Source organism: Siphateles boraxobius, unplaced genomic scaffold, assembly GCF_051911475.1.
Source record: "Siphateles boraxobius isolate OS27281-9 unplaced genomic scaffold, OSU_SipBor_1 67, whole genome shotgun sequence".
Classification (NCBI taxonomy): Eukaryota; Metazoa; Chordata; class Actinopteri; order Cypriniformes; family Leuciscidae; genus Siphateles; species Siphateles boraxobius.
In genome coordinates, this window is record NW_027509194.1 from 588,110 (window position 1) to 613,924 (window position 25,815).

At 37.9% G+C, this 25,815-nt stretch overlaps 2 protein-coding genes across 8 annotated transcripts in view; both read left to right on the forward strand.

Moving 5' to 3' along the window:
• The window catches only part of gpsm1b (G protein signaling modulator 1b), a 57,795-nt gene extending 45,467 nt beyond the window's left edge, over positions 1–12,328 (forward strand). For both annotated transcript variants that reach the window (XM_077213910.1, XM_077213909.1), the window contains exons 12-14: positions 4,124–4,280; positions 6,047–6,252; positions 7,341–12,328. In XM_077213910.1, the coding sequence (XP_077070025.1) occupies positions 4,124–4,280; positions 6,047–6,252; positions 7,341–7,529 (552 nt within the window). In that variant the 3' untranslated portion in view covers positions 7,530–12,328. The remainder of the gene's footprint in view (positions 1–4,123; positions 4,281–6,046; positions 6,253–7,340) is intronic.
• Positions 1–25,815, forward strand: part of ak1 (adenylate kinase 1) — a 227,115-nt gene that overhangs the window by 185,689 nt on the left and 15,611 nt on the right. The window contains exon 1 of one of the 6 annotated variants that reach the window (XM_077213916.1): positions 16,200–16,314. The exons of 2 other annotated variants lie outside the window; for them this stretch is intronic. The gene's annotated coding sequence lies outside the window, so the exon portion shown is untranslated. Of the gene's footprint in view, positions 1–16,199; positions 16,319–23,843; positions 23,867–25,815 lie in introns of those variants that run through there. 3 more of the 6 variants (XM_077213917.1, XM_077213915.1, XM_077213918.1) reach the window with 3 other exon arrangements.

Sequence of the window (25,815 nt, forward strand, 5' to 3'; positions counted from 1 at the left end):
GGCTTAGTGGACGACCCGATCTCTGGACACGGAAACTGGCTTTAGGGACTTGGAACGTCAACTCGCTGGCGGGGAAGGAGCCTGAGCTTGTGGTACCGACTAGAGATAGTCGGGATCACCTCCACACACAGCTTGGGCTCTGGAAGCACACTCCTTGAGAGAGGAAGGACTCTCTACCACTCTGGAGTTGCCCATGGTGAGAGGCGGCGGGCTGGTGTGGGTTTGCTTATAGGCCACCAGCTCAGCTGCCATGTGTTGGAGTTCACCCCGGTGAACGAGAGGGTCGCTTTCCTGCGCCTTCGGGTCGGGGATAGGTCTCTCACTGTCGTGTGTGCCTACGGGCCGTACGGCAGTGCAGGGTACCCGGCCCTCGTGAAGTCTCTGGGAGGGGTGCTGAAAAGTGCTCCGACTGGGTACTCCGTCGTTCTATTGGGGGACTTCAACGTCCACGTGGGCTGCTACAGTGACACCTGGAGGGGCGTGATTGGGAGGAACGGCCCCCCTGATCTGAACCCGAGCAGTGTTCTGTTATTGGACTTCTGTGCTAGTCACAGCTTGTCCATAACGAACACCATGTTCGAGCATAAGGGTGTCCATCAGTGCACATGGCACCAGAACACCCTAGACCGGAGATCGATGATCGACTTCGTGGTCGTTTCATCTGACCTCCGGCCGTATGTCTTGGACACTTGGGTGAAGAAAGGGACGGAGCTGTCAACTGATCACCACCTGGTGGTGAGTTGGTTCCGATGGGAACAGCTGGACAGACTCGGCAGACCCAAACGTACTGTGAGGGTCTGTTGGGAACGTTTGGCCGAGTCCCCTGTTAGAGAGATCTTCTGTCAGAGAGATCACCTCCGGCGGAGCTTCGACCGGATCTCGAGGGAGTCTGGAGATATTGAGTCCGAGTGGACCATGTTCTCCACCTTCATTGTCAACTCGGCCGCTTGGAGCTGTGGCCGTAAGGTCTCCGGTGCCTGTCGAGGCGGCAATCCCCGAACCCGGTGGTGGACACCGGAGGTAAGGGATGCCGTCAAGCTGAAGGAGTCCTATCAGGCCAAGCGGAGTGCAGCCCGGGTGGTTGTGGAGGTAAAAAATCGGGCCTGGGAGGAGTTCGGTGAGGCAATGGAGAAGAACAATCGGTTATCTTCGAGGAGAAATTCTGGCAAACTGTCCGGTGCATTCAGAGAGGGAAGCAGTGCCCTACCAACACTGTTTACAGTGGAGGTGGGCAGCTGTTGACCTCAACTGGGATATCGTCGGACGGTGGAAGGAATACTTCGAGGATCTCCTCAATCCCACCGACACGTCTTCCATTGAGGAAGCAGAGGCAGCGGGCTCAGAGGTGGACTCGTCCATCACCCAAGCTGAAGCAACAGAGGTAGTCAAGAAGCTCCTCGGTGGCAAGGCCGGGGGTGGATGAGATCTGCCCCGAGAACCTCAAGTCTCTGGATGTTGTTTTGGCTGATCTGCAGCATCTTGTGGTGGTCGGGGACAGTACCTCTGGACTGGCAGCCCGGGGTGGTGGTTCCAACTAGGGGATCACACTCCTCAGCCTCCCCGGGAAAGTCTATGCCAGGGTACTGGAGAGGAGTATTCGGCCGATAGTGGAAGATGGATTGACAGATGGATCGGTGCAGCTTCTACAGTATTGCGGTCGATGTACCGGTCTGTCGTGGTGAAGAAGGAGCTGAGCTGTAAGGCAAAGCTCTCAATTCACCACCGGTCAATCTACGTTCCTACGCTCACCTATGGTCATGCGCTCACCACAGGCAGCCGAAATTCCTTAGAGATAGGGTGAGGAGCTCAGTCACTCGGGAGCAGGGCTCAGAGTAGAGCCGCTGCTCCTCCACATCGAGAGGGGCCAGCTGAGGTGTTCCAGGCATCGGCACCGGATGTCAACTGGATGCCTTCCCGGGGAGGTGTTCCTGGCGAGGAGAGGAGACCCCGAGGAAGACCTAGGACACGCTGGAGGGATTTTGTCTCCCGGCTAGCCTGGGAACGCCCCGGTATTCCCCCGGAGGAGCTGGAGGAAGTGTCTAGGGAGAGAGAAGTCTGGGCGTCTCTGCTTAGACTGCTGCCCCCGTGACCCGGCCGCAGATAAATGGAAGAAGATGGATGGATAATTGTTTCTGTCTTTTTATTTTCTGTGTGTATTATTTTTTTTCCCCTTGGATCCACATGTATTGTTGTGTTTGTGTGTTTTGTATCTATATGCTGCGTTTGTCTTGTACTAAACTGTCCTCGTTGTGATTTAATGTTTTTGATGGAGTCACATAAGGTGGTTTAGTGATCATAAGTGCTCAGTGGTTTTCATGGTGATGTTTTGCAATTATTTTCCATCGCCACACAGAAGCAGTCGGTTTCATGTCGCCGATATATTCCTCCAGTTTTATCTCATGACATTTAACTCATTTTAGGGTAATTTGGGTGAGATGTGAGTACAAAAATAGACCACAGTCCTTGTCCTTCACACACACACACACACACACACACACACACACTCACGCACGCACGCACGCACGCACGCACGCACGCACGCACGCACACTCACTCACTCTCACTCACTCACTCACTCACACTCACTCACACTCACTCACTCACTCACTCACTCACTCACTCACTCACTCACTCTCACTCACAATCACTCACTCACTCACTCTCTCTCACAATCACTCACACTCACTCACTCACACTCTATCACTCACTCACACTCACACTCACTCACTCACTCACTCACTCAGTCACTCTCACTCACTCACTCACTCACTCACACTCACTCTCACTCACTCACTCACTCACTCACTCACTCTCTCACACACACACTCTCTCACTCACTCTCTCACTCACTCACCCTCACTCACTCTCACTCACTCTCACTCACTCACTTACACTCACTCACACTCACTCACTCACTTACACACACTCACTCACACTCACTCACTCACTCACTCTCTCTCACTCACTCACTCACTCACACTCACTCACACTCACTCACACTCACACTCACTCACATTCACTCACTCACACTCACTCACACTCACTCACTCACTCACACTCACTCACATTCACTCACTCACACTCACCCTCACTCACTCACACTCACTCACTCACTCTCACTCACTCACTCACTCACACTCACTCACACTCACTCACTCTCACTCACTCACACTCACTCACTCACTCACTCACACTCACTCACTCTCACTCACTCACTCACTCTCACTCACTCACTAACTCACTCACTCACTCACTTACACTCACTCACACTCACTCACTTACACTCACTCACTCACTCACACTCACTCACTCACACTCACACACTCACACTCACACACTCACTCACACTCACTCACTCACTCACACTCACTCACTCACTCACTCACTCACTCACTCACACTCACTCACTCACTCACTCACTCACTCACTCACTCACTCACACTCACTCACTCACTCACACTCACTCACATTCACTCACTCACACTCACCCTCACTCACTCACACTCACTCACTCACTCTCACTCACTCACTCACTCACACTCACTCACACTCACTCACTCTCACTCACTCACACTCACTCACTCACTCACTCACTCACACTCACTCACTCTCACTCACTCACTCACTCTCACTCACTCACTAACTCACTCACTCACTCACTTACACTCACTCACACTCACTCACTTACACTCACTCACTCACTCACACTCACTCACTCACACTCACACACTCACACTCACACACTCACTCACACTCACTCACTCACTCACACTCACTCACTCACTCACTCACTCACTCACTCACACTCACTCACTCACTCACTCACTCACTCACTCACTCACTCACTCACTCACTCACTCACGCACACACACACTCACTTTCTCTCTCAGTGGTTTTAATGATGTTCTGGTGTTTGTCCTGCAGAAATTTGGCCGTGACCCGTCAGATGAAGTCTGCTTCTCACACACACACACACACACACACACACACACACACACACACACACACACACACACACACACACACACACACACACACACACACACACACACACACACACACACACACACACACACACACACACAGTGGTTTTAATGGTGATGTTGTGATGTTTCTCCTGCAGAAACTGGGCCGTGACCCGTCAGATGAAGACTGCTTCTTCGACCTGTTGAGTAAGTTTCAGAGCAGTCGTATGGATGACCAGCGCTGTGAACTGGACGAGCCGCCCGATGGAGAGAATGCTGGAGGAGTGGAAGAAAACAGCCTGAACGACAGGATCGGTCAGTCACACTCAGATTATAAGACTTTTGGAGTCTCCTACAGTGTTTAAATGCATCCAAGGTAAAAAAAAACTTATATTTCCTCAATTTCAGTAGAAGAAAGTCACATGGGTCTAAAACAAGGTATTCTCTTTTTCATTTTCCATTAAAGTGCACTATTATGCTATTTTAAAGGCTTCTAGTGTTGTTTTGGCGTCTCCTACAACATTTTTACATGCATTCAAGGTCATAAAACAACTTTTTCCCGTAATATCCACTGCAGCATCAGCTCTTTCCTCTCAGTGTCTGAAACGCTTCGATCAAGGATTTAGTCTCTCTAAGCCCCGCCTCTCTGAGCACTGCTCTGCTCTGATTGGTCAGAAAGCACACACTCATCATCATATCTGAAGCTCAGCTTTTGATACACAGTGATACGAACAGCAACGATGGCGTGGGTTTTACCGTATCAATCTCATCAAAGTGGATTTGCATTGTCAGCAGAAAACAGTGTCTTCTCGACACGTACAACACAAAACAAACTCTTCCAGTCGCAGATACACTACAGTGTTTGTGGGCGGGGCTAAGAGACACTGCTCAGCCAATCAACACCAGAGGCTGACATTATGCAAATTATTAACAAACCCATGCAGGTTCAACAGGAAGTGAGACTGAATTACTGACTCGTTTCAGTTCAGAATCACTTCTTTCTTTTAGGAGACAAAAACATTTGTCAGCACATTGATCTTCAAAACTTTGCAGAACTTTTACATTCACAAACAATATGAAAGGGAATATCTGAAACGGCATAATAGAGGACCTTTAAAGGAATAGATTATAATATCACTCACTCGCCTCCTGTTGTTTAAACCTAAACAGATATTTTGAATAATGTTCATGCTGTTCTTTTCCATACAATGATACTTTTGGTAATTTTATGACACTTTTTTTGCCAAAAATGACCATTTATGGCTCGTGTTTTGTGTGTTAAGTCAGGAATAAATTCAAATTTGGTAACACTTTACAGTAAGGTTGCATTAGTTAACAAGAACTAACAATGAAAAATACTTTCAAAGCATGTATTAATCTTAAAGTTAATTTTTAATGCATTATTAAGATCGAAAGTTGTATCTATTAATATTATTTAATAGACCTGAGATGGACATGGAAAAAACAATGAAGAGTTGTATTTTTATTAGTGCTGGGCAAGGATTAATCGCATCCAGAATAAAAGTTAGTGTTTACATAATATATGTGTATATATAAATACACATACATGCATGTATATATTTAAGAAAAATTTACTTGTATATAAAATATTTATATATAATATAAATTATGTATAAATATATATACAGTATATACATGCATATGTGTGTATTTATATATACAACATAATTATACACAGTACACACACATATATTATGTAAAAACAAACTTTTATTATGGATGCGATTTAATCCTTCCCCAGCACTATTATTATTATTATTAAGAATTGTTTTGACTAGTCAATGCATTGACTAACAATAAGCAATACATTTGTTAATTAACATCAACAAATGGGACCTTATTGTAAGGTGTTATTGCAAATTTTAAGGTATCATTTTATGTATTTTTTCTACTACTTATGTCCCAGACAGCAATGTAGTGTCGGCCCAGATCCGTCCCACATCTGGGCCGTGTGGAATCCACGTTTGCCGTATGTGGGCCGGATCTTGGCTGACACATTATACCTTTTTTTTTGCATCAGCTGCAGTGTGTGTGTGTGTGTGTGTGTGTGTGTTTCTCAGATGCCAGTCTTCTCTCCTCTCCTCAAACTGAAGAGCTCTTCGATCTGATCGCCAGCTCTCAGAGCCGGCGCCTGGACGATCAGAGAGTGAGCGTCAGTAATCTGCCCGGACTCAGGATTACCCACAACAACCTGGGGCACCTGTGTGGAGAGAGCGAGTCTCCCGAGCCCAGCGACGACTTCTTCAACATGCTCATCAAGTGCCAGGTGAGAGCCGAGTCAGAGCCGGGCCGGAGCCGAGCCAAGTTTGAGCCAAGCCCGAGCCAGAGCGGAGATCTAGATACTAGAGATTGTTGAAATAAAGCTGAAACCAAATATAAATATTAGATGAAAAACTTTAACGAAAATTTCAAATCTAGTAGGGCATGCTCATCAGGTGCCAGGTGAGAGCCGAGCCTGAGCCGTATGCTGTGTTTCTCTAAACGCTGTTGTTTTGCGGATGGGCGGCCGGAGCGCATTAAGGGTTTTCTGTTAGAACGGTGTCGTGTTAGCGGCCGCTAAGTTAATAACTAATGATCATTGTGACAGAAGTGAATCAATCAAAACTAACTTTATCTGGACAATAACTTTATTCTAGAGCTGCTGTAAAGCCTAAACAATCTCTGTTAATCTCTGTGATTAATCGCATCCGAAATAAAAGATTGTGTTTACATAATATATGTGTATATACTGTGTAGTAAGTAAACTGAACTGTTTGATTGTTTTGAGATTAATTAAATTATTTAATTTAATTTAGACGAACTTAAGTTTAACTGAAACGGCTTGGATGTCTATTTCCCAGCATGCTTTGCCGATGGCACTCGAGAGGGAGAGTAAATGGTACAATTAAGTGTAATATAATGTTTTTTTGTGCAAGATTAATGTTAAGTGGGTTATTTAGTAGTGATTAATGTTTTATGCTAATTTAGAAAAATTTCTGTTAATGTTGGTTTTCGGATAGTTAAGTGGTGCATGAGCTTGATTTGACAGCAAATAAAACCTCTATATTGCTGGAAGTGCTAATAAGTGGTATTAATGTTAACATGTTAACAAATTAGTATGTAAGCAAACTAGCTTGTTAAAGATAGCTAAGGTTATACTAATGAAAGTGTTCACATTGAGATAACATGAAAATTATGAATTAGTGAACTCAAACATTTCAAGTTAAGAATAATTAAAATGTGTAAGTACAAAATAAAAATCTGCCAGTTCTGCTTACTTAAACTCAATGCCAACTTATTCGGGTTGTCTAGTTACTAGCTGTCTAGTTACTAGCATAACTAGCTGTTTATCTGAGCGTGTGTTTCTCTGCTCAGTCGTCCCGGATCGACGACCAGCGCTGCTCTCCTCCTGAAGGGGGTCCGCGGGCCCCGACCGTCCCCGACGAGGACTTCTTCAGCCTCATTCAGAGAGTCCAGGCCAAACGCATGGACGAGCAGCGCGTGAAGCTCCCGTCAGACGAGCCGGACCCCGACCCGGACCCCGACTCTCCGAACCAAGGCTAGAGCAAACGGACTCGCGCTCCAGATCTACAGAAACGTGAAGAACACAAGTGCCATCTCAGTATATGCTCTACAGCCAATGACACATGCGAAAACTGCTTTTCTTACTTAGTATTTTTGTCTTGTTTCCAGTCCAAATATCTCAAAATTCTCAAATCAAGATTCATTTACTAAATGAGTAAAATGACATACGATGTTATGTCTTGTTTTCTGGGGATATAGATCAAAATGAATAATAATCATATAATAATAAAATAATCATTTTGCTTGTTTTAAGCAAAAACTCACTTGATTTTGATTTATTTCCCCAGAAAACAAGACATAATATCGAATTGCATTTTAGTACTTTAGTAAAAGCATCTTAATTTAAGAATTTTTAGATATTTGGACTGGAAACAAGACAAAAAATACTAAGTAAGAAAAGCATTTTTTGCAGTGATAGAGTTTATATTAATGGGAATAACTGGGTGAATTCACTGGGAATCAGTGGCTGACGTCGTTGAGTTGTTAATTAACCCTTGTGCTTTATCTTGATGTAAATCTCTCGTTATCACCAATATTGGATTTAACCTTTTTCTTTGTCCGTTCAGGTTTTGTATTTCTCTTTCTGTTTAATTTAAAGCTGCGAATTTAACTCATGTGCAAAATTGGGGTATTGCATAAAACCAGAGATACACCGATATGAAAAATGTGTCCGATAACCGATAATTCCTTATATTTGAAAGCCGATAACCGATATATTGGACGATAAATCTAAATCCAAATTTTTATACAATTTTGAGAGCCTGATTACAAAAATAAAAGTCTCAACATTAAAAACCACATCCCAAACACACAATTATAAAGTTCTCATAATTTTATGTAGCCGATATGACAGACTTGCGATGAAATGTTGCACTGAACTGTATTTTTCCTTTTTCCATTTATATTTCAAGCAATTCAAAACCATCGTGTTGAACAGTGCGCATCTGAAGGAAATAATATATTATATATTGGCTTTAATATATCGGCCAAATTTTCTTATCAGGCCGATAATGATAACATTATAAATGAACATATATTGGCCGATACCGATATATCGTGCATCCCTACATAAAAAAAAAACATAAAATGGCGCAGAATATCAGTAATTAAACTGTAAGTTGCTTTAATGTGGCTGTTTTTCCCTCCATCATAAACGAGTGTGTGTCGAGCGTCAGACGAAACACTATAAACGCTGTCATGTTCTCTTGCGTTCGGATGCTGGTGTTCGGGAACACACTCGTGTGTGTGTGAGACGCTTCTGGAGGGAATTAAACCACATCATTCTGATCACACACTTTCACTCCGGCGTTTCAGAAACACCAAACCAACATTTGAGACGCTGCGATGCCATTGGTCCGGTGGTTACCGCAGTTATCCAATCACAGTTGACGCTGAGGCATCATGGGATTTATTCAGTAAATGTGTTTCCATCGTAGTTTACGCATCATTTCTTCTTATCGGATAAAGCAATGATCTGTGTATGTGCACTTTTAAACACTTCCAGCATTTTTTTTATGTGATATCCCCAAATTTGCATACAAATAGTTGAACGCAGCTACAGATCTGAGCTGATGCACTTCAGTCTGAGTGAATAAAGTTCAGATGAATCGGTTCCAGAAGCAAACACCAAACATGTGCTGATGACAGAAAACAAGACAATAACAGAATATAATGACAGATTTATTAACAGTTGTGTGTAGGCCTGTCCAGAACACCACAAGTGTAACAAGATTAGAAAAATGATCAAAAATTAATTTAGGAAGTTGTTTTAACCTTGTGAGGAAAGTCAGTATGTTTTAGTCCAATGCTATAATAATATGAACTAGCATTTCACGGGAAAAATCCGGTAGCATCTTATTTTACAGTCCTGTTCCTCATGTACTTATTATAGTAATCACCATAACTGGGTATTATTAATAATCACTTAACCTGCCCCTAATCCTAACCTTAACCCATGTAGTTACCTTATACTGTATTACCAGTACTTTCTTATTACTGTAAGTACATGTACTGTAATATAAAATGCAACTCAGTTACCTTACAGTGTGTGCAGAATTATTAGGCAAGTTGATTTTCTGATCATATTTATTTCCAGGCACATTTTACCAATTCCAAACCACATTTCTCTCAATAACTACTATTAATTTTGTGTTTGATCATTTATAAGTGATATATAATTAAACAATAATAAAAAAAAACAGCTTATATTCAGGTGTGCATAATTATTAGGCACGTTTTCTTTAAAAGATAAAATGAGCCAAAAAAAGAGATTTAACTCGGACTGAGAAGTCAAAAATTATTAAATGCTCATGAGAAGGATGCAATATTAGAAATTGCATTTTACTCATTGGTGATGAATGCATGATTAAATACAAAATCAATAGTAGTTATTGAGATTAATGTGGTTTGGAATTGGTAAAATGTGCCTGGAAAAAAACGATCAAAAATGATGCACGCACTGTATATTACCAGTACCTTCTTAATACTGTAAGTACACTGTACTGTAAAATAAAGTGCTAGTGAATATCCTCTCCAGCTCCGGAACACACGAGGATCAAGAAACCAGGGAACGCCGCAGAAATGAAGCCAAACACAGTTTACACTCCACTCAATCTATATTTCTTTCAGCGTCGCTGTAGTTTCTGCTCACACTGCACATTCTTTATAATGTTCTTAACAGGGACAATAAAGCATCCGAGACTCTTCACCAGCCGCTTCTAAACACCGGCTCCATATGAGCATCAATAAGCACATTCGTTATGTATTAAGCTATAGTTATTATATTACGGATCCACTTAACGTCAGTTTTCCAGCTACCAGCGAACCTTCTCAGAAGTAACAGAACGTTCATCTAATGTTCTCAAAACGTTAACATTCTTAATACATCATTCATGGAATGTTTTTTTTTCTCTGACATGTTTCAGTTGGACGTTTTTAAATGTAACATCTTGTTTCGGAATGTTCAACAAACATTTAAAAGTAACGTTCCTTTACATTCTGTTTGAAGAATGATCGAATGGAATGTTCGCGTAACATTCACACACAGTCAAACCAAAAATTACTCAGACACGATATCATTTTTTATATTTTTACTAGTGTGTGCAGGACACTATAGTTCATTTATGTAAATGAGGAGAGCAGAATAAAGTAAACTGTGACATATTATACCCAAATATTCTTCATACAGTGACTACAAAAGACACTTTGAGCTGATCATGTTTTGCTGAAGTGTTTTTTCTTTAATAACTAATGCAGCATTTTACAGCACAGACTGAACAACATGAAGCATTGCTTGGTAACCGGTTGAGCTAAACTGGTATTATCTAATTGTGTAGTTAAATTTAACAGCTGACAGATATTCAACATAATTAACAGAAGGATGGATAAAACCAAATATTTCATAACTCTGAGTTCTGGTCATATTTTAGTTTATAGCGAATAAGCTGTGATAATGTGTGAAATGTGTCTGAATAAATGTTGGTTTGACTGTAAACCTTACTGAGAACTTTTGGAAATAATGTTGTCCTTACTCAATGGGAACATTAGTGAAATGTTCAGTAGATAATACTGTGTATATTAAAGCGTTTATGAATTGTCCCCGTTGTTTTAAACGCTCAGATTAACACGCGTTTCTCGTCCTCTGCCTTAAAGAGAGAAACATGCAGACTCTGATTGTATTCTGTGATATTGAGTTTTCTGAGCGATCCAGCAGTGTTGTTCTGGTGTGTGTGTGTGTGTGTGTTATTGACAGTATTTCCACTAGTGCCGCTGTATCTTTGACCTTCTTAATCGCAAGTGCATTTCGGTTGGGCTGTGTGTGTGTGTGTGTGTGTGTGTGTGTGTTTCATCGAGCTGCTGACACACATTATAGGGCTGCGTAACTTTCTCACATTTCTCTCTTTTCAATTCCAAGATATTGTAACAGATGTATTTATTGAAAGTGTTGAGAAATATCTGTAAAAAAAACAAAAAATGTGAAAAGAGTTTTTAAGTATTGTTATAATGTGGGAAAATTAAAGTATTCCAGTTGCCAGTTTCACGCTTCACTGGTGGACTGAATCGACTGAAACTCCCAAAAACACACGGGTGATTGAGTTGCTTTAGTCGCTCAATATTTTAGTCATTTGTGGCGAATGATCAGCTGACTAATGTTTTACATAAATTAAACGTCATTTTGATGTTCAAGTAGAGCAATTTGTGCACATTTAATAGTTTTGGAGAGAATTAAAATACTTTAAGTCTACTCACTGCCATCTTGTGGGAGAAGTAAGAAAAGGCCATACATTTTTTTTTTAAGAAAGTCTAAAGCATTATGTATAATTTTTAAATATTTATTAAGTTACTTTTATTTTAAGAAGCTAAACTGATTAATAATTTGTTGCATGATGGTTGTAACTAAAACTAGCCCTAATTTCTAATACTTAAAAAATATGAGGAATAGTGGAAATATGTATTAGATTCATAATGATGAGGTTAAATTCAGAACTGTATTTACGGATGGAACGGTAAATTATTAAACAAATATATTTAATTTGTCATGGTTTAACAGAAATATTTCCTGAATTGTGATAGAATTGTGTTATGATGTGTTGTAATGAGTGAATGAGTGTGAAAGCCTTTGAAAAGCCATTGCCCCAATGTACATAAATGTTTTATATTTATTTCCTGTTCATGGACATGGGAATGAATCCCTTGCTTTTAATAAAATGTTTATGAAAATGAAATTAAGCACTCATCTTTTTCAACAGAGAAATATTAGAATAAAAATCAATACAGAACACGAGGCTCTTCTGGCTTTATTTTATATATATATATATATACGAATGTACTTGTGTATCACTGATCAAAAGTTTGGGGTCGGCAAGATTGTATTTTCTTCTTTGTTTTAGAAATAAGTCTCTTCATCACATTCATTTTATATTTTTACTGTATGAAAACTATTGATCATTTGTTTCCTCGAAACTTTAGAAGAAATTTTCAGCATCATTACTCCAGTCTTCAGTGTCACATGATCCTTCAGAAATCACTATAATATGATGATTTGATGCTCAAGAAACATTTATGATTATAAGCGTTTGTGATGCATTTGATTTTTCAGGATCTTTGATAAATGGAATGTTAAAATAGAATTTAGTTGAAATAGAATCTTTTGTAACATGTTTTCACTGTAACTTTAGATCAATTTAATGCATCCTTGATATATAAAAGTATTAATTAATTTATTTCTTTTGAACAGTATATCACGTCATCATGCCTGAAACTCCTGTAAAATGTCCTGTCTGATGGATTGAAGTGAACGTTATCATGAACCCTGTGTGTTTAAACACCACATGCATTTTCATACTAAACATACAGACTTAGTCAAGAGAACTATCAAGTTTGCCATGACAAACTTTCCTTTTCCAATTAATTTAGTCAAAAAACGAAACCATTAAATTAGTTTATGTCTGTTAAACTTCAGTCCACCCTGTTACATTGGTGCTACTTGCCCTTTAAAATCTTAAAGTCCCCCTGCGTTGTAAATCCAGCTTTTAATTTTGTTTATATGTCTATGTGGTGTTTTTAATACGCTTTAACACAAAGCATGTGTAAATTCATAAGTCGACAGCATTGCTGAGTATTTTCTCCTTAAAACTGCAGTGAACCAAAGACAGTCTCAAAAACACGCTTTGAAATCGCTGGTGTTTCTGACGTCACAAACTACCTTGTAACCAATCAGATCAACGTGTGATCGTCAACCAGTGGATCTCTGAGTGAGTGAGTGAGTGAGTGGAGGCGGGGCTCATACCAACAGAGATGAGTTCACCTATGCTCTGGACCTCATTCAATCCTGTCTCCTTACATTACGTAAAGGAAATAATGTTTGAACTTAAACCTTCCTTTTGTATGTAGGCTATGACACTTTACATCCGCGCTATCTGCGAAAATTATTTGATACTGTCGACCCAGGGTTGAGATCGTTATTAAATACATCGTTGCATGAAGGAGTTATACCCTCGAGCTTGAAAATGTCCTCAATTACACCGGTACTAAAGAAACCCTCAATTGGTGCCTCTATTTTATCTGACTATCGTCCTATATCCATTGTGCCGTTTATTTCAAAGGTATTAGAGAAAATTGCATTCTTACAGCTTCAGACTTTCTTAAACGACAATCATATCTTTGAAAAGTTTCAATCAGGATTCAAATCACTGCATAGTACAGAAACGGCCCTTACAAAAGTTCTCAATGATATTTATATGACTACAGACGTCGTTTTAGTTTTTGATACCGTTGAGCACACGATTCTCATTTCTCGACTCGAGTCTTACGTTGGACAAGGTCCTGAGCTGGTTCAATCTTTTTTTAACTAATAGACGTTTCTCTGTAAAAATTGGACGTTTCTCTTCTTCACTTCAACATCTATCTTGCGGTGTGCCTCAGGGTTCTGTCCTAGCTCCTGTCTTATTCTCACTAAATCTTCTTCCTCTGGGCTCTATTTTTAGAAAACACAATATCTCATTTCACTGTTATGCTGATGACATGCCGATTTATATGCCTTTGTCTAAGAAAAATAAGAGCGCTATAGACAGTCTGACAACATGTCTTGAAGAGGTAAAAGCGTGGCTTGCTGGAAACTTCCTGTTTCTGAACTCAGACAAAACAGAAGTTATTGTTTTTAACCCCTCAGAAACTAGGCAAATCTATGATTTTAACCTGGGATCTATAGATCTATCTATTGCGCCCCAGGTATGGAACTTGGGTGTGATTTTAGATAGCTCCCTTAAATTCGATTAACAAATTAGTGCTGTAATCAGATCTAGCTTTTTCTATCTTCGCTCTATACAGCGAAAATTAAATCTTATCTCCCTAAACGCTCGTTGAAGATTGCGATCCGTGCTCTTGTCACCTCGCGCCTGGACTATTGTAACGTTCTTTATTTCGGTGCATCAAAGTCCCAAACGGCCCGCCTACTCATGGGAAAAAGGAAATTTGACCATGCCACCCCCCTGCTGTGGCTACCGATACATTTTAAAATTGAATACAAAATTTTAATACTGGTGTATAAATCTTTAAATGATTTAGCACCTTCTTATCTATCCGATTTACTTCATTTCTACTCTCCCACTAGAAGTCTTAGATCTGAAACGAAACTGAAACGAAACGAAAACCCGGCTAAAATCAAGGAGAGACCGAGCTTTTGAAGTGTTTCTGGTCCCACACTGTGAAACAAGCTCCTACTTTATATTAGAGAACCTTCCTCTCTGTCTGAGTTCAAGTCCGGTCTTAAAACCGATCTATGTTCGGTCGCTTTTATCTTAGAATGATTATTCTGCTCTGAACTGCTTGTCATCATTTATGTCTCTAAATTGCATTAGTTTCTTTCTCTATGTGCACAGCACTTTGGTCGGCCAGTGGCCGTTTTTAAATGTGCTTTATAAATAAACTGAAACTGATCACATGACTTGCAAGAACTGACAGAACTTCCTCTGAGGTAAAATTTTCTCTCTTTACCTCATTTTTATTTAGAAGACTTATCTAATAGTATAAAATATAACATGTCCACCCTGTGTCAATTCATACTGGACATAAAAATATTTGCTTCTTTTAGAAAAAAATAGATTTTATATAGCTATTAAAATTCTTTCTAAATGTAAATCTTCTGCAAGCGTGTTTCTCTTTCCTAGCTAGTAATGAGCTTAAAACGTCCACCCTGTTTGCATTGGTGTCACTTGCCCTTGAACATTTTAAAGTCTCCCTGCAGTCAATCATTTTATCCCTTAAAACTCATCTCTGATCACCAAAATTACATATTTAAGCGTTTTTTCCCTTAAAAAAAGTTCTTCATGTCTTAAAATAGCTTGGATGTAACTCGACACCCTTGCCTCATTTAGTATACGCGTCTCTATGAATATGCAAATGAGCCCCGCCTCCACACTAGCTAATAATGGGCTTGATGAGCTTAAAACATCCACCGTTACATTAGTGTTACTTGCCCTTTAAAACCCTAAGTATACGCTCTAAACCACATGACTTGCTAGAAGTGACATCATTTCCTTGGAGGGAACTTTTCTCTGTTTTCCTAATTTTCAGAAGACTTATCTAACAGTGTGAAACATAGCATGTCCACCCTGTTCTGTTGCTTTATACTGGACATAATTAGCCTATACTGTTTCCTAAATGTAAATATTCTGCTATCATGTTGTTCTTTTGTTCTGAAGAAAAAAAAGTTCTTCATGTCTTCAAATATCTTGAATGTAACTCGACACCCTTGCCTCATTTAGCATGGTTCTATGAATATGCAAATGAGCCCCGCCTCCATTCTAGCTAGTAATGGGCTTTATGAGCTCAAAACATCCACCCTGTTGCATTGTTAAAATGTCATGTGACAGGGCGGACAAACTTCCTTGTGAACCATGTGACCTGCTCAGAATTATTAGGTGCTTGACCAGTGTGTTTTTATGATAGACAGACATTTTCTCCCACTGACAAGAAAAAGAAAATGATATTTTAATATATTTTTAACTCAACTCAAGTGTGAAATCCACCAAACTGTAGAAATGCATGTGAAAATCAGCCTGAAATGAACATCATGAAGAGAAGGAGCCAATCCTGATCCATCCCTGCATTCCTCCAGTCCCTCCCATCAGCCCTTCGTCTTCCCAGAATCCCGTGCGTCTATATAAAGCGGCGTTGAGTGAAGGAGGGCTGGCGTGCAGCGGGTCACACACACACAGACAGGAGCCGGACACACACACACACACAGAGAGAGAGAGAGAGACAGGTCAGTGGAGAGGAAGTGCAGTGAGTAAATGAGATTGGCTTTAATGTGTGTGTGCATGTGTGTGTGTGTGTGTGTGTGTGTGTGAGTTAAGCTCTTTAACGTCTTGCTGCTATAGCATGAGAATCTGAGTCAGTTCTGTGTTTGTACAGCTGCAATGTCAAACAGGACAAATTCATGATGCTTTTTCATGAGAACGATCTCACTTCCGCTGAGGGATAAACACACTGATGGAATCAATGTCCTGTTTCTCTATTGAAAACACAACCCTGTTTACGTAACCAACAAACAAACAAACAGAGCCGCTCTCTTAAAGCTACGGCGCGACACACTGTTTCTATGGCAATGCATCCTGAATGACCAACATCCTGCGTTTTTTCCCCCGAGGTCTGTCGGGATTGGGAATATTTAACGGCTTCTGGTGCTTGTAGCTTCATTATTGGCTTTAATGGATCCTTAAAGAACCTTGGAATCGTTTTATCACACAAAAGGTTCTTCGAAGTGGAAAAAAACTAAGAAAAAATGGTTCATTTAAAGTTTTTAATGTTGATTATATGTTTATGTGAGTGAACGAGTGGATCTCTGAGCTGAGTGAGTGAGTGGAGGCGGGGCTCATTTGCATATTCATAGAACCGCGCATACTAAATGAGGCAAGGGTGTCGAGTTACATTGAAGAAGAAGGCATGAAGGCATTTTTTTTCAAGGATTTTTTTTTAATATGTCATTTTGGTGATCAAAGACGAGTTTTAAGGGATACAATTATTGACTACAGCGGGATTTTAAGAACGGTTCTTTGGGGAACCAAGAAAAATGGTTCTTAAATGGATTTTGCAGCATAAAAACCCCTTTTGTAAGCTTTCTGTTTAAGAGTGTGATCGACAGCTGCTGCAAAAGGAACATCTTTTTTTAGCGCCCGGTCAGTTGGTTATGAATCATGACAGGACGGTATCGAGGTTTCCCGTATTAATGTCCACAGACGAGTCACATGACGCAGACTCTCATTAAAACACATGCAGCTCGTTCTGAATTTTGATTTATGAGGTCATACGTGAAATGTAATCTCCTGGCGTTCCTAAAAATTAGCTTGGTAACACTTTATTTTAAGGTGACGTAGTTACATGTTACGACACGTATAGTAATAACAGTATATTATGCATATTTACAAGTAACTAACCCTAAAATAAGAAACTTTATAGTAAGTACTAGGAACTCAGTAGTAAGTACTCAGGACTTATTTGAGTAAGTGCAGTGTATCTAACCTAACCTTTTCATGAACAGGGTCTTGGCTTGAAAGCAGAAAATGTTGTTCATAAACTAAATATTATTTAGTCACTATGTTATTTCATTAAATGTTATTTTATATTTTTTACATATGATATCTGCGATTTTTGGAAACCTGTTTTTGCACTTCTGTTGCAACTCTCATGTTTCTACAGATTAAATAATATGTATATTATATATATATATATATATATATATATATATATATATATATATAAAAATTAATGTTTATATATATTTTTATTACATTTATTTTTATTTATTTAAATTAACTTATAATATAATATTTTTTAGGAGTAAATGTTATTTTGCAGTTATTCATTACCTTCTACTAACAATAATTATTTGTTTGATCATGTATTAAAGGGTTTAATTTTTTTATTACATTTATTTAAAATTTTATTTACAATCTTTAAATGAACTTTATTGCAATTTGAAACGAACTTTTATACTATATTAAATTAAATTATATAATTTAGTAATACATTTTACTTTGTAGTTATTCATTAACCTCGATTAACAAGAATTATTTCTTTAATAATTTATTTTTAACTTGGCAAATGAAGCGAAAGAACACAATTTGAATAAAAACTGAGAACATGGTGAGATTAACAGTTATATTCTGTACAAAAAGGCGCATATGATGTCACTTCCTGTGCATCAAAATGTTAAAGAATGCTCTATTTTTAAAGCAATCATGGGAAAATGTAATTACAATGACAATGAAAAAGAAACGCAATTATTGATAAATGCAGGATGTTTGATGGCGTGACTGAGAGTTAATTACTGAGGCATGGAGCAGCTGCTGCCGACACTCATATTTACACCAGCTTTATATATAACTCTTACAAACAGCTCTGTGCAACTCCAGCTGCCGTCCCGTCTCACAGACGCGCACACCACTCTCTTACGCTCTCTACAAAACAAAACCTTAAAGTGATTTACAAAATGTTACATAGTCCAAGTCCATCCTAACCTTTCTAAACCGTCACTAATTGACGTCTCACTGCATCTTTAGCTTTGCTTTTCAGTTGGACAGTGGATTAAATGGGTCTAAGAAAATCGTAAAGAAAACACAAAATGTTTAATAACACAAATAAATAAAACAGTTTTAAAAGTAACATCCTTATATTTCAATATTTGAAATGAAACATGACTTGTGCCTTCATCAGCATTATATATATATATATAATGATATTATAATTAATTTAATTAAATTAATATCATTTTGTGTGTATATATATATATCTATAAAGTGTGTGTAAAATTGTAGTGTGTTGGAGTTTATGTCTCTATAATCATTAAATTAAAATGTATGCATTAATATTAATATCTGTTAATATATCTATTAATATATTATAGTATTTTAATAATACATTTTCAAATCTCAAGTTTCAGCTTTGTATAGCCAGAATGACTCATAAGCAGCAATATTTTTCATTTATTTTAATTTTTATGTCATTTATACTTTGAGAAGCAGATACATGTGGGCGTATTGGCTGATATTCAAATGTAAAAGAAACATTTAAAACTAAAACGAATGCTTTATTTTTAAATGTCTTTTGCACGACACACTAAACATTGAAATCTATCAAATAATGACCGTTGAGTATTCAATTAATTATACAAGCTGTAAGTCATCGGGACATAAACGGGGCACAAATTGCAGCGTTTCCAGGGAATGACCCACATACTGTACTGTAGTTAATAAGTCTGAACTGTATATACTACAGTTTAAAATGCATGTAGGCCATATTCACACAGTTAGTGACCATTAAACGCCAGAACAGCAGTCTCACATGCCGTAGAGTCCATCAAAATCACCATAATTGGCCCGAGCGCGAGTCCGAAAGCGTCCAGTGCTGATTCAGGCCTTCGGGTGACATTTACCGTGACCCAGGTCATAAACCATCTCACAGCAGCTGACACTCATCACATAATACTTCACAAAACACACATACAGTGCCTAGCATAAGTGAACACACGCATGCTAAAGCTGACTAAAAAGAGGAATAAAAAATCATCTTTTAGAAATGTATCTTAATGCCTTAATTTAAAAAATGAGGAAAAATCCAAACTTTAAGGACACCAATTTTCTTTCTGAATGAATAATGTATCGTGAATAAATAAATGTTCTTCCTTAAAATACAGGTTGCGTAAGTCAGGATTCAGGACACCCCTATGTTAAACTCCCATAAAGACAGCAGATTTTTATTATTAAAGGCCAGTTATTTCATATTATTTTAGTAAGTTCCCTTGGCCTTTGGTATTAAAATATCCCACATCATCACACACTCTTCACCATCATGGGGAACTTTCCATAAGATCATCTCTCAATGCAAATCACACCAGCTATTAGGCTAACTGAAATAACACCATGCCAATCTCTAGGTATGATGAAGGGAATGTGATGAAGGATATTTTAATACCAAAGGCCAAGGGAACTTACTGAAATAATATTAAATAACTGTCTTTTAAAAATAAAAAATCTGCTGTCTGTATGGGAATTTAACATAGGGGTGTCCTGAATCCTGACTTATACACCCTGTATTTTAAGGAAGAACATTTATTTATTCACGACACATTATTCATTCACAAAGAGAATTGGTGTCCTTAAAGTTTGGATTTTTCCTCATTTTTTAAATTAAGGCATTAAGATACATTTCTAAAAGATGATTTTTTATTCCTCTTTTTAGGTAACTTTATCATGAGTGTGTTCACGTATGCTAGGCACTGTAACTGTATGTGCTTCTGGGTGGAGAAAAATCTGCAAAATTATCTTGAACAACCAGCATTTTTACACCTACAACAATGCTTTTCAGAATTATTATTATTCTTACATATAAGAAACTCTCACACCAGTATACTGCATGTAAGACTTTACACGCTATATTAATGTACTCTCACTTGGTTTCAATGCATACCATAGTTATTACAATGTTGACAAAACCAACACTAGACGAGGAAGCAAATTGGATTTTTAAAGGAACTTCCTTATATTTCAATATTTGCAAGGAAACATGACCAGACTTGTGGGTTCATCTACAACAGTCAGCCACAACATACATTTTCTAAGAATATACAGTCAAACCAAAAATTATTCAGACACCAGATATCATTTTTGATATGTTTTACTAGTGTGTGCAGGAAAGTATAGTTCATAGTAATTAAAATAAAGTAAACTGTGACATATTATACCAAATATTCTTCATACAGCGACTACCAGTAACATTTATAAACATACGGGAGCAAAAATGATTGGGACACTTTGAGCTGATCATGTTTTACTGAAGTGTTTTTTCTTTAATAACTAATGCAGCTTTTTACACCACAGACTGAACAACATGAAGCATTGCTTGGTAACTGGTTGAGCTAAACTGGTATTATCTAATTGTCTAGTTAAATTTAACAGCTGACAGATATTCAACATAATTCATGTGTGAGAGTCTAACAGAAGGACGGACAAAACCTGTGAAATATCAATATCGAGTTCAGTTCATATTTCATTACCATTTTTGTAAACTATAGTGAATAAACTGTGATAATGTGAGAAGGTGTCTGAATAAATGTTGGTTTGATTGTGTATACTTTGCAATGTGTTTGAGCTTATAAGTCTCTTAGTAATTTTGAGTCTTGAACAGTTTTTTTTTAGCTTATATCCCAGCTGACAGGGAACGTTTCTCTCCATTACAGTTTTGTACAGTCGCTAGGACACATTTCTCAATACTTCGGTCACTTTTTCTTCACTCTTCGCACAGTAAACACAACAGTAAGTAAGTAAAGTTTATTTATAGAGCACTTTTCACTGATAAAATCACAAAGTGCTTTACAAAGTGCAACCACAAAATAAATGCTTGACTAAATAACGGTGTCTTAAGATGCCTTTTAAAAGAGTCGACCGAGTCGGCCACACGGAGGAACAAAGGCAAGGCGTGCTACAGCCTGAAAGGACAGGTCTCCCCGGGTTTTATAGCGAGTCTTTGGGACCATTAACAGACTCTGGCCTGAGGATCGAAGTGCGCGGCCTGGGGAGTATGTGCATAACAAATCAGCAATGTATTGAGGGGGCCTGACCATGTAAAGCTCTAAAAGTTAAAACTAATTTTCTAAAATCAATACGCAATTTGATGGGTAGCCAGTGTGAGGAGGCCAGATCTCCTGCCAGATCTTGTTAGAAGTCTTGCCGCAGCATTTTGAACCATTTGAAGGCGATTTAAAGTAGATTTGTTACAAAAAGTAAAAAGAGAGTTACAGTAATCTAACCGTGAAGAAATAAAAGCATGGATAACCACTTCGAGGTCAGAGCCTCTTAAAATTACCCTCAATTTCGCAATATTTCTTAGGTGATAAAAGCAGTTTCTGACCAAAAGTCTAGAATGGCAGTCCGAAGACATTGACTGGTCAAACCAGACACCCAGGTTTCTGAAGCTCGACTGGACAGAGGAGCTCAGAGAACCGAGGTTTTGAAGGATGGATGGTGTTTTATTGTCTGGGGCAGCAGTTAGGGTTTCAGTCTTTTCCGAATATAATTGAAGACGGTTACTAGCAAGCCACGATTTAACCGAAGAAAAACATTCCAATAAATCTGTTAGTTTGTGGAACTCGGAGTCATTGAACGAGCAATACAACTGTATGTCATCAGCATAAAAATGGTATGACACATTGTTAAAATGGCTCAAAATTTTTCCCAAAGGGGTAATGTACAGTAAAAACAAAAGCGGCCCTCGGACAGAGCCCTGTGGAACTCCATTCACGAATGGTCAGAAGTGTATGTGGGATAAACTGTGGATCATTTATCATTGCTTTGGCACAAAATGCACTCAATGACAACATCTTTCAAATTACATTAATTATTTTCTCACTTCGACACAACAACCGCTAAAACTCTGTGTACTTACAGGCCAATTTGCACATGCTTACACACTGTTTTCATCACTGGTAAACTTAAGTTCAAAGCAATAACATAATACAAAACTGAATATGACAGCAATTTGCTACATTTCTACAGTAATATTGTAATGAAATATATTTTGAATCTAAAAATGAAATGCTATGAAAACAATTGGACAATTGGACCAACCACGGCTGATTCCTATTGTATCTGTATCGGTGAATGGTGTGAAAATTCTTGTATTTTGTAATTACTCAATCAACATGTGCAATAACAACAACAAAAAAGACATAAAATATATTGAAGCACTGCATCATGTCTGATTCATTCCAGTAACACATATTGCAGTGAATTCTAAACAGTAGCGAGGTGTGCTTGTTTTACAGAAGAAAACATTGTATAATGCTACCTGTTGTTAGTGTTTTTTAGGTCATTGTTTTGTGAGTGACAAAGTGTGTTTGTTGTCTGTCAACCTTTGCTAGTGTGATGGAAGAATATGTTGATTTGAGACATGTATGAAGTGATTTGGTAGTTTTAGTGCATTTTGAAAGTGAAATGAACTGCTGTGCCGAGCTGAAAGTTGGTTTGGAGAAATGTGTGAAGAGTTTTGTGAAAAAGTGACCCAAGTATTGAGAAATGTGTCCTAGTAGCGACTTTACAAAACTGTAATGTTATCAACAAACGTTCTTCCAGTAACATTAATAGAACGTTCGTTCAAAGTTATCTGATCTTTAAAAACGTTAGAACAAAAACATTATTTATACATCAAACGTTTTTTTTTTAAATGTAACAACTTGTTTCGGAATGTTCAGAAAACATTCAAAAGTAACGTTCCCATAATGTTTAAAGAATGATGAAATGGAATGTTCGCATAACCAAGAATGTTTTTTTTTTAAAAACATGTAAAACTGTATGTTTGGAGAACATTCCGGAATAACGTTTTCATAACTTAATAGAACCGCTTAAACGTTCTTAAAACATATTTTTGTCTTCAAAGACATGACATATCATCATAATAATAATAAAACAAAGTCATGACGTTTTTCAAAACACATTTTGTGTTGCATTCACACAGTTATGGGGTTAAAGGTCAGAGCTAACAATACATTACTCTCAGTCACCTTTATTTGACTAACGTCTTATATGAAAATCAGTCTGTAAAACCTTAGTCAGCAGTAAAATCTCCAACTGTGAGCAGATATCATGAACACGAGGCGATATTCATCTTCAATAAACTCTTTCAAACTGAAAGCACAGAGCAGAAAGACCAGCCTCTGAGAGCACAGCATTTGCATGAGAAGTATTGCGGGTCACATGACCCAAGAAAAAAGAGAGATCTGTTTACACTTGCCATCAGACTCGCCAACACTCGCTCACAGAACAGTAAGACACGCTCTTTATAATAACTTTCTCTTTATGGTTTCATAAATCCAGTGGTGTGGTCACTAACCTCTCTTCCTCTGACAGATCTGTTTTACACACTAACTAACATGCATTAGTTAAACTGCAGCTTGAACTCTATATGCATGCAGTGCTTGATATATGAAGTAAAATTAGATGCATAAACACATTCTGCAGCAATAACTGTGAGTATAAATAAATGAGAGTTTTGAATTCCAGTCAGCTTTATGCTGTTTATAGTAACGCTCATATCTGCGAGCGCAGTGTTCCTGTTCTGGTTTTGGGTTTGAGGCGTGACCCGTCGCAGTGACAGCTCATCACGTTTCTTCATAAGCTTCTCATAGAGACTCATAATCCAGTGCTGGATTTAAAGATACAGACGCTGATAACAGGAAACCTTCTGACAACGTTCTCTCAACGTTATGAACAAACTCTCTTCCAGTAACGTTCATAAAGATGTTAATTCAAACACTGGTTTTAAATAATGCTCTCAAAACGTTCACAAAAAAACATTACATATGGAACATTTACAAAAGTTCTAGTTGGACGTTTGTCTGACATTTTTAAAAATATGTTGCAACTTGTTTCAGGAGGACGTTAAGAAAACATTCAAAAGAAACATTCCCACTTTTTCAAAATGGAAAATTTCCTTAAAGTTGTTGATTAAAAACAACATTATGAATAAACTTTCTTACAGTAACATTAACTAAGTGTTCATTCAAAGTTATCTGGTTTTAAATAATGTTCTTAAAACGTTAGAACAAAAACATTATCTAGAAAAGTTTTACTTGGACGTTTGTCTAGCATTTTTAAAAGCATTCAAAAGTAACATTCCCAATCTTGCAAAATGGAAAATTTCCTTAAAGTTTGTTGATTTTATTTTTTCATTGTATTTTGTTTAATGTGTTTATATTGTGTATGCTGCATGGTTTCTTTGTATGTGCTCAATGTGTTATTGTACAGGTGCAACTCTGATGCTTTTAAATGTGCTATAGAAATACATTTGGACTTGACCTACTTGATTTAAAAGAACAAACAAACCGGACATCTTGAACGTTCAGAGAACATTCAGAAATAATGCTTTTATAACTTAATGGCAACACTAGCATAATTCTTAGAACTTATTTTCATCCGTGTGGATTACGGTAACAGGGTTAAAGCCGCACTGGGGTAAAAGCTTTATTCTCCTCCAAACCACTAGATGGCACTACAACTTTTCAAGATGTGAAAACGTGAAAACATGGATATTTGGCTGATCATCGATGCGATCGCAAAGTCGATTCTGTTCGAATTTGATCTAATATTTTACGTTTTATAAATATTGTAGATTTAATTAGCAAATGAGAATCGCTAAAATTATCGAATATATTTTAAGACAATGATTAATGATTTTCAGTTTTGTTCAAAGTAATTAAAGCAACAGTTTTTCAATGACGGAAGAATATGTAAAAGTTTGGTATTTGGGGTAAAAGGCGAAAGACACTAATTAACACGATAATAAACAGCGGCTGACTTTGTTAATAGTTAGATTCAGATGCTAAATATCATATATTAAGTTGGGTGTCCATTTTAGAGATGATCACCATATTCACAATGAAACCATCGTATTTAAAAATATGAGATTAATCATCATACGATACGATATCCTTAATTGTTCCTACTATAAAGCTAAAATAAATTATCATGGGATCTTCTTCAATGCTTTCAGAATCTGTAGGCCAACTTTTTTAAATAATTTAGTTTCTGTATTTTTTAAATATATTTTTATATCATCATATTTCAATGACAGTATATTTATTGAACAAAAAATAATTCTTTCATTTGTCAAATTAAACTCAAAATAAAACAAACTTTGCTAAAGTGGTTGTTTTGAACAAGTATTAACGGACATCGTTAAAAACATATTATTTTAGCTCAAGTATTTGTGTCTT